This window comes from Vulpes vulpes, chromosome X, assembly GCF_048418805.1.
Source record: "Vulpes vulpes isolate BD-2025 chromosome X, VulVul3, whole genome shotgun sequence".
NCBI classification, from domain to species: domain Eukaryota; kingdom Metazoa; phylum Chordata; class Mammalia; order Carnivora; family Canidae; genus Vulpes; species Vulpes vulpes.
Genome location: NC_132796.1, coordinates 55,020,602 through 55,034,607, shown reverse-complemented (window position 1 = coordinate 55,034,607; position 14,006 = coordinate 55,020,602). Strand labels below are relative to the sequence as shown.

General features: G+C 35.9%; 1 protein-coding gene across 5 annotated transcripts in view; it reads left to right on the top strand.

Moving 5' to 3' along the window:
- Positions 1-14,006, top strand: part of ABCB7 (ATP binding cassette subfamily B member 7) — a 170,383-nt gene that overhangs the window by 28,047 nt on the left and 128,330 nt on the right. For 2 of the 5 annotated variants that reach the window (XM_025987809.2, XM_072744139.1), the window contains exon 2: positions 3,755-3,899. The exons of the other annotated variants lie outside the window; for them this stretch is intronic. In XM_025987809.2, the coding sequence (XP_025843594.1) occupies positions 3,768-3,899 (132 nt within the window). In that variant the 5' untranslated portion in view covers positions 3,755-3,767. The remainder of the gene's footprint in view (positions 1-3,754; positions 3,900-14,006) is intronic. 5 annotated transcript variants of the gene reach the window in all.

Below are 14,006 nucleotides of genomic sequence, written 5' to 3'. Positions count from 1 at the left end.
CGTCTCTGCCTCTCTCTCTCTCTCTCTCTGTCTCATAAATAAATAAAATCTTTAAAAAATAAAAATAAAATCAGACTTGAAGTGGGTGGGGGGTTTGTGCTGGATTTTTGGGGGAGGGACCTATTTCCATGATTCTCAAGTGGAATTCCTCTAGTGGAGTGTGCCTGCAGGGCAGGCGGAGGGGGTGGGGCTAGGTATAGTGGCTCTGTTACCAACTTGGCACTGTTTAGCACATTTAGGTGGATCAAGCTGGTGGGTGTAGGGAGAAAATGGCTTTGCATCATTCTGTCTCTGGAGTGGGAAATGTGCACCACCTGTTTTTAGTGAGCCCTCAGAGACATGCAAACAATGACCCTTCCTGTGTTCCTGGTTTCTGTCAGATCCCTGCCTTCACCCTGTGTCTGAGGTGTTTGCCTGCGGAATGGCATAGCACTCCTGTGTTTTTTCTCAAGTGGGGCTGTGTTTCAAAACCCCACACTTTAGAGATCCCTGAAGGGCAGACCTGCACTGATCCTCTGGGGGAGAGTTTCTCTGCAGTGTGGCTGGTGCTGGCTTGTAGCAGAAGTCAGTGGCAGGATGGTGCTGCAGTTCAGAGTTCATAGTGAATTGCAGCACATAACCAGCGGCAGGTTTTGTAGTCCTCAGCCAGTGTCTTTCTGTACTGGTGGAAGGGGCAGCTCAGTGTCGCCCACAGGGTCCTTTGCCCACAGAGAGGCCAGGCCATATCACCACTCCCAAATGTCCTCAAGCTGTTTCCAGTGCTGGCTTGTTCCAGAAGACAGTTAGTTGCAATACCATACAGCCATTGGGTGTTTATGGAAATTGCAACACATAGCCTGTGCCAAGGTTTGTAGCCCTCAGCTGGAGTCTTCATTTCTATACTGGTGTTGGGGTGGCTGGATGGCCCCACAGGATCTTGCCCTCAAAGATGACGTATCACCTCTCCAAAATGCATTCCAAGCAAGGGAACCACTTCTCCCCATGTGACATTGAGGATCCTCAGGCTGCCTGCTGCTGGGACTCAGCTCCACTCTTCCACCAAAGCACCGCTCAACTCTCTAGATGCAAACCTGGGTATGTCACAAGCTTCTGAAACCTCAGAATATGCACTTTGCTGTTTATAGGAAACTGGCAGTATTGTAGCCTTCTCCTTTCCCCCCGTCAATGGTTTTGAGTAATAGTTTTCTTGTATAGTTCTCTGCATATGTTTTTGCTCTTTTTTTTCCCATGCTTTTTCTCTCTCTTTTCCTTGTCTCTCACTACTCCATCTTCTGCCAGAGCTCCCTGCCCTAGGGAGCGCCCACCACTCTTTTCTCCTATGTGTGAACTCTCTGTAGTTCCTACCTTCTGTGGGTTGTTTTTCTGGTTTGTAGACATGAAGCATTTTCTCCAAGACTTCCAATTGATTTCTTGGGTGTTCAGAATGATTTTATATTTATCTAACTGTGTTCGAGTGAGGAGGCAAACTTAGTTACCCTACCCTGCCATCTTACTTACCTCCTTCCTGCCAAAGAACAAACTTTTGCTTGCATTGCTGTCTCATTCTTTTTTCTTTATTTCATTTAACTCCCCTTATATCTTTATTGTTTCCTTTCTTCTAGTGTCTTTGAATTTAGTTTACTCTTTGTTTTCAACTTAAGATGTAAAGTTAGGTTATTTATTGGAAATATGTCTTTTTAATGTAGGCTTTTAGTGCTATAACTTTCCCTCTGAGCACTACTTTCATTGCAACCCATATATTCTGATATGTTGGTTTCTTTTTAAAATTTGGGTCATTTTTTAATAGTTAAATATATATAACATTTTCCACTCTCACCATTTTGAAGTGTACAGCTCTGTAGCACTAAGTATATTCACGTTGTGCGGTGATCACTATCCTCCATCTCCACAGCTTTTTCTTCTTTTCCAGTTGATACTCTGTACTCATTAAATACCAATTTGCTCTCAAGTCTTTCCTTTTACCTGCCTCTGGCACCCACCATTCTACTTTATGTTTCTATCAATTTGATTATTCTAGGTATTTCATATAAGTGGAATCATAAAATATTTATATCGTCTTTTTGTGACTGGTATTTTTGACTTAAAATAATGTTATCAAGGTTGATCCATGTTGTAGCATTGTTAGAATTTCCTTCCTTTTTATGGCTGTATAGTATTCCATTTTATGTACACACTGCATGTTGTTTATCCATTCATCTGTCAGTGGATACTTGAGTTGCTTCCACCTTTTGGGTGTTGTAAATGTGGGTGTACAAATGTCTGAGTTTCTTCTTTGAATTATTTTGGTTACATGTCCAAAAGCGGAATAGCTAGATCATATGGTAATCCTATTTTTAATTTTTTGAGGAACTGCCATTGCGTTTTCCACAGTGACTACAGCATTTACATTCTCAACAGCAAAGCACAAGAGTTCCAGTTTCTTATTCTCCTTGCCAACACTATTTTTTGTTTGTGTTTTTTGATCATAGTCATCCTAAAGAGTGTGAATTTATATCTCATTGTGATTTTGATATACAATTTTCTCATGATTCATAATGTGGAGTACCTCTTCATACAGTTATTGCCCATTTTTATATCTTCTTTGAGGAAATGTCTATTGAAATATTTCACTGAATTTTGAAGCTTTTCTTTGTTGTTGCCAAATATAGGAGTTCTTTAAATATTGTGGATATTAATCCTTATCAAACATGATTTTGCAAATATTTCCTCCCATTCCACAGATTGCCTTTTACTCGGCTGACAGTATCCTTTTATATACAACTTTTTAATGTTGATGAAATCTAGTTTCTTTTGTTGCCTGTGCATTTGGTGTCACATTCAGGAAATCATTGCTAAATCCAATGTGATGAAACTTTCATTATAATTTCTTCTAAGAGTTTTATAATTTTAGCTGTTATATTTAGATCTTTGGTCCATTTGAGTTAATTATTGTGTTTGGTGTTAGGTAAGGGTACAGTTTCATTTTTTACATGTGGAATTTACTTTTACCATCATAATTTGTTGGAGAGAATGTCTTGACACTATTGTTGAAGATCATTTGACTGTAGATACATAGCTTTAATTCTTGGCCCTCTCTGTACCATTGGTCTGTATGTTTATTTTATGAATTGACCATACTAGTTTGGTTATTGCACCTCTGTAATATGTTTTCAAATCAGGAAATATGATGCTTCCGGCCTTGTTCTTCTTGCTCAAGACTGCCTTGACTCTTTGGGACCTTTTCTGGTTCCTTAAACTCACGATTAAAACTTCTCAACAAAATAAATATAGTAGAAAGCATTAATCTTAGGATTTTATTCTATGAAAAATGCCATTGGGATTTTAATAGAGATTGCACTGACTCTCTAGAAGGTTTTGGGTAGTATGGATGTTTTAACTATCAGTTTTTCTGAATCATGAACATGATATCTTCCCATTCATGTGTCCTTTAATTTTTCATCAATATTTTATAATTTTTAGCAAGTCTTCCACATGTTTAGATTACTTTATTCCTATTTTAATTTTTTTATTAATTTAATTTTTTAGCTACTTGGGTAGTATGTTGTTTATGTATAGAAACATGACTGATTTTTGTGTATTGATTTTGTATCCTACAAGTTTACAGCATTTGTTTATTCTAACAGTATTTTATTGACTCTTTAGGGTTTTCTACATAAATGATCCTGTCATTTGTAAACAAAGATAATTTTATTTCTTCCTTTCTGATTTGGTTGCCTAATATTATTTCTTTTTCTTGTTTAATTGCTCTGGTTAGGACTTCCAGTACTATGTTGAGAAGAAGTGGCCAGAGTGGGCATCCTTTCCTTGTATTGGATCTTAAAAGGGAAAACTTTCAGTTTTTCTCCATTGAGTATGATGTTAGCTGTGAGCTTTTCATATATGGCCTTTATTATGTTGAGGTAAGTTTCTACTATATTTTGTTGAGAAGTTTTAATCATGAGTAGTTACTGAACTTTGTTAAATGTTTTGTCTGCTTCTACTAAAATGATCATTTTTTTACCCTTCATTTGGTTAATGTGGTGTATTGCATTGATTTACTTACACTGAACCATCCTTGTACCCCAAGGATAAATCTCACTTGGTCATGGTGTATAATCCTTTTAATCTGCTGTTGAATTTGGCTTATTAATATTGTATTATGGATTTTGGCATCTACATTCATCAGGAATGTTGGTCTATAGTTTTGTTTTTGTCGTGTCTTTGATTTTGGTATTAGTATGATGCTGGCTTCATAGAATAGGTTTGGAAATATTCCTTCACTTAGTTTTTGGTTGTAGCCCTCTGGTCCTGAGCTTTTCTTTGTTGGGAGATTTTTGATTACTGATTCTCTTTATTTGTCATTGTTCTATAGAGTATATTTCTTTGGTTCTGTATTGGTATTTTTGTATATTTCTAGGAATTTATCCATTTTTTCTAGGCTTTTGTTTCCTGACATATAGGTCACAATAGTCTCTTATGTGCCTTTTTATTTTTGAAGGAAATATAGTATTCTCTATTCTCTTATTTTACTTGAGTCTTTTTTTTCTTAGTCTAGCTAAGGGTTTTTAAATTTTGCTTTCAAAAAATTAACTCTTTGTTTTTTTCTATTGTTTTTCAATACCATTTGTTTCGTTTATGCTCTAGTCTTTATGATTTTCTGTCTTTCACTATCTTCAGGTTTAAGTTTGTTCTTTATCTACCTTGAGGTGAAGAGTAAGGTTGTTTGAGATTCTCTTAATTCAGGCTGCTATAATAAAATATCATAGATTGGTGGCTTATAAACACCAGTAATTTATTTTTCAGAGTCCTGAAGGACCAATATCAAGTTGTCAGGAGATTCATTGATGAGAGTCCACTTTTTGGTTCATGATGGCTGTCTTCTTGCTGTATCCTTCTGTGGTGGAATAGCCTGGGGATCTTTCTCAGATCTCTTTCATATGGGAACTAATCCCCTTAATGAGGCTGTACTTTCATGATCTAATCATCATTCAAAGGCCTCACCTACAAATACCATTGCCTTGTGGATTAGGTTTTAACATAAATTTGGGTGGAGGACACAAAAATGCACTCTGTTGCAAAGATCTTTCTTTTTTTATATGGGCCCTTATCACTATAAACTTCCATCTAACTGCTACTTTTGCAGCACCCCATAAATTTTGGTATGTTGTGTTTACCTGTTTGTCTCAAGAGACTTTTTCTTTTTTAAAAGACTTTGTTTATTCATGAGAGACACAGAGAGGCAGATATAGTCTGTCTATATATATATATATATGAAGAGGGAGAAGCAGGCTCCCTGCCGGGAGCCCCATTCGAGACTTGATCCCAGGACCCTGGGATCACTACCTGAGTTGAAGGCAGATGCTCAACTGCTGAGCCACCAAGGTGCCCCTCAAGGTGGGGAAAGGGGCAGGAGAGAATCTTCAAGCAGATTCCTGCTGAGCATAGAGCCTGACAAAGGGGCTCCATCTCCTGACCTATGAGATCATGACTTGAGCCAAAACCAAGATTCATATGCTTAACTCACTGAGCCACCCAGGTGCCTTTGTCTCAATATAGTTTTTATTTTTTCCTTCTTTCTCCCTTCCCTTTCCCTTTCCCTTTCCCCTTCCCTTCCCTTCCCTTCCCTTCCCTTCCCTTCCCTTCCCTTCCTCTTACCCTACCCCCTTCCTTTCCCCCTCCCTTCCCCCTTCCCTTTCCTTTCTCCTTTCCTTCCTGTTTAATCAATACTCAGTGTTATATTAATTTCAGGTGTACAACATAGAAATCAAGAAGTTAATACCTTATGCTATGTTCACCACAAGTGTAGTTATCATCTGTTGCAATACATTGAATTTATAATATCATTGACTATATTCCTTATGCTGTGTCTTTTATTTCCGTGATTTACTCATTCCATAACTGAAAGTCTGTATCTCCCACTTCTCTTCACCCATTTTGCCCAATGCCTCCACTTGCATCCCTTCTGGCAACCATCAGTTTATTCTCTGTATTTATAGATCTGATTCTTCCTTTTGTTTATTTATTTGCTGCTCTTTTTTTTATTCCACTGATGAGTAAAGTCATATGGTATTTATCTTTCTGAGTCTGACTTATTTTACTTAATAACTTCTGGGTCCATCTGTGTTTTCTCAAATGACACAATTTAATCTTTTTTTATGACCATGTAATATTCTGGTGTGTGTGTGTGTGTGTGTGTGTGTGTGTGTTTATGTGTATATACCGCATCTTCCTTATTCATTTGTCTATTGATGGACACTTAGGTTGCTTTTATATCTTGACTAGCGTAAATAAAGCTGCCGTAAATTCAGGAGTGTATTAATCTTTTCAAATTAATGTTTTCATTATTTATTGGGTAAATACTCAGTAATGGAATTATTGAATTTTATGGTATATATATTTTAATTTTTTGACAAACCTCTGTACTGTGTTCCACAGTGTTTGTACCAATTTATATTTCCACCAACAGTGTATGATGGTTCCTTTTTCTCCACATTCTCACCAGCACTTATTTCTTCTATTTTTGATTTTAGCCATTCCAACACATGAGGGGTAATATCTCATTGTGGTTTTTTTTTTAATGTTAGGGAGTATCCCCCTTTTAAAAAATACTTTATTGGGATCCCTGGGTGGTGCAGCGGTTTGGCGCCTGCCTTTGGCCCAGGGCGCGATCCTGGAGACCCGGGATCGAGTCCCACGTCGGGCTCCGGGTGCATGGAGCCTGTTTCTCCCTCTGCCTGTGTCTCTCCCTCTCTCTCTCTCTGTGACTATCATAAGTAAATAAAAATTAGAAAAAAAAGAATTTAAAAAAATACTTTATTTATTTATTCATGAGAGATGAGAGAGAGAGAGACAGACAGACAGACAGACATAGGCAGAGGGAGAAGCAGGCTCCATGCAGGGAGCCCGATGTGGGACTTGATCCCCAGACTCCAGGATCATGCCCTGAGCCAAAGGCAGACACTCAACTGCTGAGCCACCCAGGCGTCCCTCATTGTGGTTTTGATTTGCCTTTCTGTTATGATTAATGATATTGAGTACCTTTTCATGTACCTGTTAGCCATTTGTATGTCTTCTCTAGAGAAATGTCTGTTTACACATTTTGAAATTGCAGTGTTATTTTGCTGCTGAATTACGAGTTCCACATATATATTTTAGGTTTCAATCCCCTATGAGTTATATGGTTTGCAAATAATTTCTCCCATTCCGTTGGCTGCATTTTCTCTATGTTGTTTCCTTTAATGTACAGAAGTTTTAGAATTTGATGTACTCTCATTTGTTTATTTTTACTTTTCTTGCCTGTGCTTTTGATGTCATATCCAGTAAAACATTGCCAAATCCAGTGTCATGATGTTTTCTTCTTGAAGTTATATATTTTAGATAAGATATTAGATATCTTATATTTAGGTATTTAATCTTTTTTGAGTAGATTGTTATGTATGGTATTATGTAAGAGTCCAGGTTTAGTTTTCTGTATCCAAACATCCAGTTCACCCTTAAACCATTTGTTTAAGAGACTATACTCTCTTATTGTGTGGTCTTTGCAGTCTTTTTGAAGACCATTTTAGTTTACGGGCAAGATTATATTTCTGGGCTCTCTCTTCTGTTTTTTAGATCTGTATGTCTGTTGTTATAACAGTCCCAACTGTTTTGATTACTGTTGCATTGTGATTAATTTTGAAATCAGGAAGTGTCAGGCCTCCAACTTTTTTCCCCTTAATATTGTTGTGGCTTTTCAGGGGCTCTTGAGGTTCCATATGAATTTTTGGACTTTTTTTTTCTATTTCTGCAAAAAAATAACATTGAGATTTTGATGGAGATTGCACTGACTGCATAAATTGCTGTAATATGAGTGTTTTAACAGTATTAAGTCTTCCAATCCATGAGTACAGGATGTCTTACCATTTCTTTATATCATTTTTGGTAATATTTTATAGTTTTTAGAGTAGAAGTCTTTGACTCCTTGGTTAAGTTTATTCCTAATAACTGTACTACTACTTTTGATACTTTTGTAAGTGGGATTGTTTTTGTAACATTAATTTTTGGTTTATAGAAACACATCTGTTTTCTCATTTTGATTTTGCATTCTGCAACTTTGCTGAATTCTTCTGTTAGTGTTAACAGTTTATTTCAGGAATCTTTAGGGTTCTCTTATATAAGAGTATGTCATATGTGAAAGTGAGAATTTTGCTTCTTACTCATTTTGGATGCCTTTCCTTCATCCCCCCCTTCTTTATTTGCCTAATTACTGTGGCTAGGAAGTCCAGTACCATGTTGACTATAAATGGTGAAAGCTAATGTCTTGTCTTGCTCTGAATCTTAGAAAAATTATTTCAGGCTTTCTCTGTTATGTATGGTGTTATCTGTGGTTTTTTTCACTTATGAACTTTATGCTGAGGTGGTTTCCCTCTTTTCCTAGAATTTTCAGAGTTTTCATCATAAAAGGTTGTTAAATATTATCACATGCTTTTTTCTGTATGAAGTGATATGGTAATATGGTTTTTATTCTTGTTCCATTAATGTGGTGTATATTATACTCTTTAATTTTTATGTTGAACTATCTTTGTGTGGCAAGAATGAGTACTTACTTGATCATGGTGTATACTCATGTTTATGTGCTACTGATTTAGATTTCCTAATGTTGAACATTCTTGTATCAGTATTTATCAGGATTATTCCTCTATAATGTTCTCTTTTTTTTTTTAATTAATTTTTATTGGTGTTCAATTTACCAACATACAGAAAAACACCCAGTGCTCATCCCGTCAAGTGTCCACCTCAGTGCCCGTCACCCAATGTTCTCTTTTTTAAGTGTGTTTGTCTGCTTTTGTTTTCAGGGTATAAATTTCAAAGTGTTTTCTCCACTTTAGCATTTTGGAAGAGTTCTAGGAGGATTGATATTGTCTTAAAATATTTGGTAGAATGCTCCCATGAAGCCATCCAATACTGAGCTTTTTTTTTTTTTTTTAGATTTTTGATTATTCAGTCTACTTAGTTATAAGTCTGTTAATATATTTTATTTATCATTCAGTATTTGTAGGTTGTATGTTTGTAGGAATTTATTTCTTGCAGATTATCCAACTTATTAGCATATTATTATTTATAATATTCTCTTGTAATCCTTTTTATTTTTGTGCCATCAGTTGTGGTATCCACCTGTTCCTTCCTGATTTTATTTGTTTTATTTATTTATTTATTTATTTATTTTTTATTTTTTTCCTTTTTTTTTTTTCCTGATTTTATTTGAATCTTTTTTTCCTACCCAGTCTAGCTAAGGGTTTTTCAGTTTTGTTATTTTTTATAAGAATCCAACTCAACTTCATTCCTTTTTTCTATTATTTTTACTTTTCTTAGTTTTTAAATCTCTGCTCTACTATTTATTATTTCCATACTCTCATTAAACTTGGTGGCAGTTTGTTCTTCTCTTTCTAGTTCTTTGAGATGTAATGTAAGATGGATGATTTGAGTCCTTTTTTTTTTTAATGTTGGCACTTAACGCTACAAATTTCTTTTTTTAGTCCTGATTTTGCTACATTTCATTACTTTTTCTGTGTTGTGTTTTTGTTTTATTTTTCTCAATATGTACTCTAATTTCCCTAGTTATTTTTCTTTGAACCCTTAGTTAACAGTATATATTAATTTCCTCATTTTGTGGATTTTCATTTTTTTATACTACTGACTTCTACTTTCATTCCACTTTGGTGGTAAAAAAAATACTTCATATCAGTTCAGTCTTCTTAAATTTGTTAAGTCACGTTTTGTGATCATATACGTGGTCTATCCTGGGTAGTGTTCCATGTACACTTTGAAAGACTATGTATTCTGCTTTTGTTGGGTAGTGTTCCATATATTGCTCTATAGTGTTGTTTAAATCTTTGGTTTCCTTATTGATTTTCTCTCTGGTTGATTTGGATTCATTCACTTACCAATTTCTAAGATATTCATTGTACCTATTGCAGTTGCTGGATTATATGATGGCTCTATTTTCAACTTTTTGAGGAACTTCTGTACTGTTTTCCAGAGGGCCTGCACCCATTTGCATTCTCACCAACAGTGTAAGAGTATCCCCTTTTATCTGCATTCTTGTCAATATCCATTGTTTCCTGTGTTGTTAATTTTAGCCATTCTGACTCATGTGAGGTGGTATCTCATTGTAGTTTTGATTTTGTATTTCCCTGATGATGAGTGATGTTGAGCATTTTTTCATGTGTCTGTTAGCTATCTGGATGTCTTCTTTGGATAAATGTCTATTCCTGTCTTCTGCCCATTTCTTAACTGGGTTATTTTTTTATGGGTATTGAGTTTTATAATTTCTTTATGTATTTTAGATATTAACCCTTTATCAGGCATATTATTTGCAACTATCTTTTCTCATTCCATTGGTTGCCCTTTAATTTTGTTGTTTCCTTCACCTTGCAGAAGCTTGGTATCTTGAAGGAACACCAGTAGTTCATTTTTCTTTTCTTTCCCTTGCTTTCTGAGGTGTATCTAGTAAGAAGTTGCTGTAGCCAAGGTCAAAGAGTTGCTGCCTGTGTTTTCCTCTAAGATTTTGATGGATTCCTGTCTCATATTTAGCTCTTTCATCCATTTTTAGTTTATTTTTGTGTGTGGCATAAGAAAGTGGTCCAGTTTCATTCTTCTGCAAGGTGCTGTCCAGTTTTCTCAACACCATTTGTTGAAGAGACTTTTTTCCATTGGATATTCTTTCCTGCTTTGTCAAAGGTTATGGGACCATATAGTTTTGGGTCCGTTTCTGGATTTCCTATTCTGTTCTGTTGATCTGTGTGTATTTGTGCCCATACCACATTGCCTTGATAACAACAAGCTCAAAGTCTGGAGCTGTGATGCCTCCAGCTTTGCATTCTGCCCCCCCCCCCCCAAGGTTGCTTTGGCTATTTAGCATCTTTTGTGGTTCCGCACAAATTTTAGGATTGTTTGTTTCACCTCTGTGAAAAATGATATTGGTATTTTGATAGGGATGGCATTAAATGTGAAGGTTGGTTTGGATACTAGACACTTTAACAGTATTTGTTCTTCTAATCCATGAGCATGGAATGTTTTTTCATTTCTTTATGTCTTCAGTTTCTTTCCTAAGTGTTCTATAGTTTTCAATGGACAGATCTTTTACCTCTTTGGTTGAGTTTATTCCTAGGTATCTTTTTTTGGTGCAATTGTACATGGGATCGAGTCCTTGATTTCTTTTTCTGCTGCTTCATTATTGGTGTATAGGAATGTAACAGATTTCTGTACATTGATTTTGTATCCTGAGACTGGATGGAATTCATGTATCACTTCTGGTGGTTTTTTGGTGGAGTCTTTTTGTTTTGTTTTGTTTTTTTTTCATAGAGTATCATGTCATCTGTGAATAGTGAATGTTTGACTTCTTCCTTGCACCTTTGGTTGCTTTTTATTTCTTTCTGTTGTGTGATTGCTAAGGCTAGGACTTCTGGTTCTGTATTAATTAAGAGTGGTGAGAGTGGTCATCCCTTTCTTGTTTCTGACTACAGAGGAATAGCTCTCAATTTTTTCCCATTGAGGATGATATAGCTGTGGGTCTTTTGTATATGGCTTTGTGATGATGAGGTATACTCTATACCTTCTTTGTTGAGGCCTTTTTTTTTTTTTATTAAGAATGGACACTGAAAAAAAAAGAATGGACACTGTACTTTATCAAATTCTCTTTCTGTATCTATTGAGAGGATCATATGGTTTCTTCCTGTTCCAGTTTTGGTTGTTTATATGTTTCTGGAAATTTATCTGTTTCTTCCAGATTGCCCAGTTTTTTGGCCCATAGTGTTTCACAATATACTCATATTTTTATGTTGTTTTTTGTGATTCCTCCTCTCTCATTTGTGATTTTATTTATTTGAGTCCTTTCTCTTTTTTTTTTTGATAAGCTTTGCTAGAGTTTTATTAATTTTAGTAATTTTTTTTCAAGGAACCATCTCTTGGTTCCATTGATCCGTTCTATTATTTTATTGTTAGTTTTAATATTGATTATTTCTGCTCCAATATTTATTATTTCCCTTGTTCTGCTGCCTGTAGGCTTCATTTATTGTTCTTTTTCTAACTCCTTTAGGTGCAGAAAAAGCATTTGACCAAAGAAGTATATTTTATTGGTTCATGATTAAAAACTCCCAACAAAGTAGGTTTAGAGGGAGCAAACTTCAACATGATAAAGGCTGTACATGCAAAACTGATAGGTAACATCATACTCAATTGGGAAAAACTGAGAGCTTTTCCTCTAAGATCAGGAACAAGGCAGGGATGTTCACTCTCACCGTTTTTATTTAACATAGTTCTGGAAGACCTAGCTGTAGCAGCCAGCACAGAAAATGAAATAAAATGCATCCAAATTGGCAAATAAGAAGTATAACTGTCAATATTTGTAGATGACATGATACTATATTTATATATAGAAAACTCTAAAGATTCCACCAAAAACATATAGAAATGATAAATGAATTCAATATATTGTAAGATATAAAAATAATATACAGAAACCTGTTACATTTTTATACATAAATGAAGTAGCAGAAAGAGATATTGAGAAAACAGCTCTATTTACAGTTGCACCAAAAAGAATAATACACCTACATAGAAACTTATCCGGGGATATGAAAGACATGTTCTTTGATTACATTAAAAGACTGAAAAAAGAAATTGAAGATGACACAAACAAATGAAAAGGTATTGTGTGCTCATGGATTAGAAGAACCTATATTGTTATAATGTCCACACCAGCCAAAGCAATCTACAGATTTAATGCAATCCCTATTAAAATATCGACATTCTTCACAGAATTAGAACAAATAATAATACTAAAATTTGTATAGAACCGTAAATCACCTAGAATAGCTAAAACGGTTTTTAGAAGAAAGAACAAAACTGGAGGCATCACAATCCTAAATTTCAAGATATACTATGAAATTGTATTAATCAAAACAGTACGATTCCTGACACAAAACTAGTATAGATTAATGGAACAGAATAGCGGGCTAAGAAATAATGCCTACACTTAAATGGTCAGTCTATAACTGGAGACAAGAATATGCGAGGGAAAAAAGACAGTGTCTTCATTTCTTTATAATAAATTTATTTTTTATTGGTATTCAATTTACCAACATACAGAATAATACCTAGTGCTCATCCCGTCAAGTGCCCTCCTCAGTGCCCGTCACCCATTCACCGCCACCCCCAACCTGCCTCCCCTTCCACCACCCCTAGTTCGTTTCCCAGAGTTAGGAGTCTTTATGTTCTGTCTCCCTTTCTGATATTTCCCACATATTCCTTTTTTTTTAATAAATTAATTTTTATGGGTGTTCAATTTACCAACATACAGAATAACACCCAGGGCTCATCCCATCAAGTGTCCCCCTCAGTGCCCGTCACCCATTCCCCCCCACACCCCGCCCTCCTCCCCTTCCACCACCCCTAGTTCGTTTCCCAGAGTAAGGAGACTTTATGTTCTGTCACCCTTCCTGATATTTCCCACACATTTCTTCTCCCTTCCTTTATATTCCCTTTCATTATTATTTATATTCCCCAAATGAATGAGGACATAAAATGTTTGTCCTTCTCTGATTGACTTACTTCACTCAGCATAATACTTTCCAGTTCCATCTACTTTGAAACAAATGGTGGGTATTTGTCGTTTCTAATGGCTGAGTAATATTCCATTGTATACATAAACCACATCTTCTTTATCCATTCATCTTTCGATGGACACCGAGGCTCCTTCCACAGTTTGGCTATTGTGGACATTGCTGCTATAAACATCGGGGTTCAGGTGCCCCGGCGTTTCATTGCATCTGAATCTTTGGGGTAAATCCCCAACAGTGCAATTGCTGGGTCGTAGGGCAGGTCTATTTTTAACTCTTTGAGGAACCTCCACTCAGTTTTCCAGAGTGGCTGCACCAGTTCACATTCCCACCAACAGTGTAAGAGGGTTCCCTTTTCTCCTCATCCTCTCCAACATTTGTTGTTTCCTTCCTTGTTAATTTTCCCCATTCTCACTGGTGTGAGGTGGT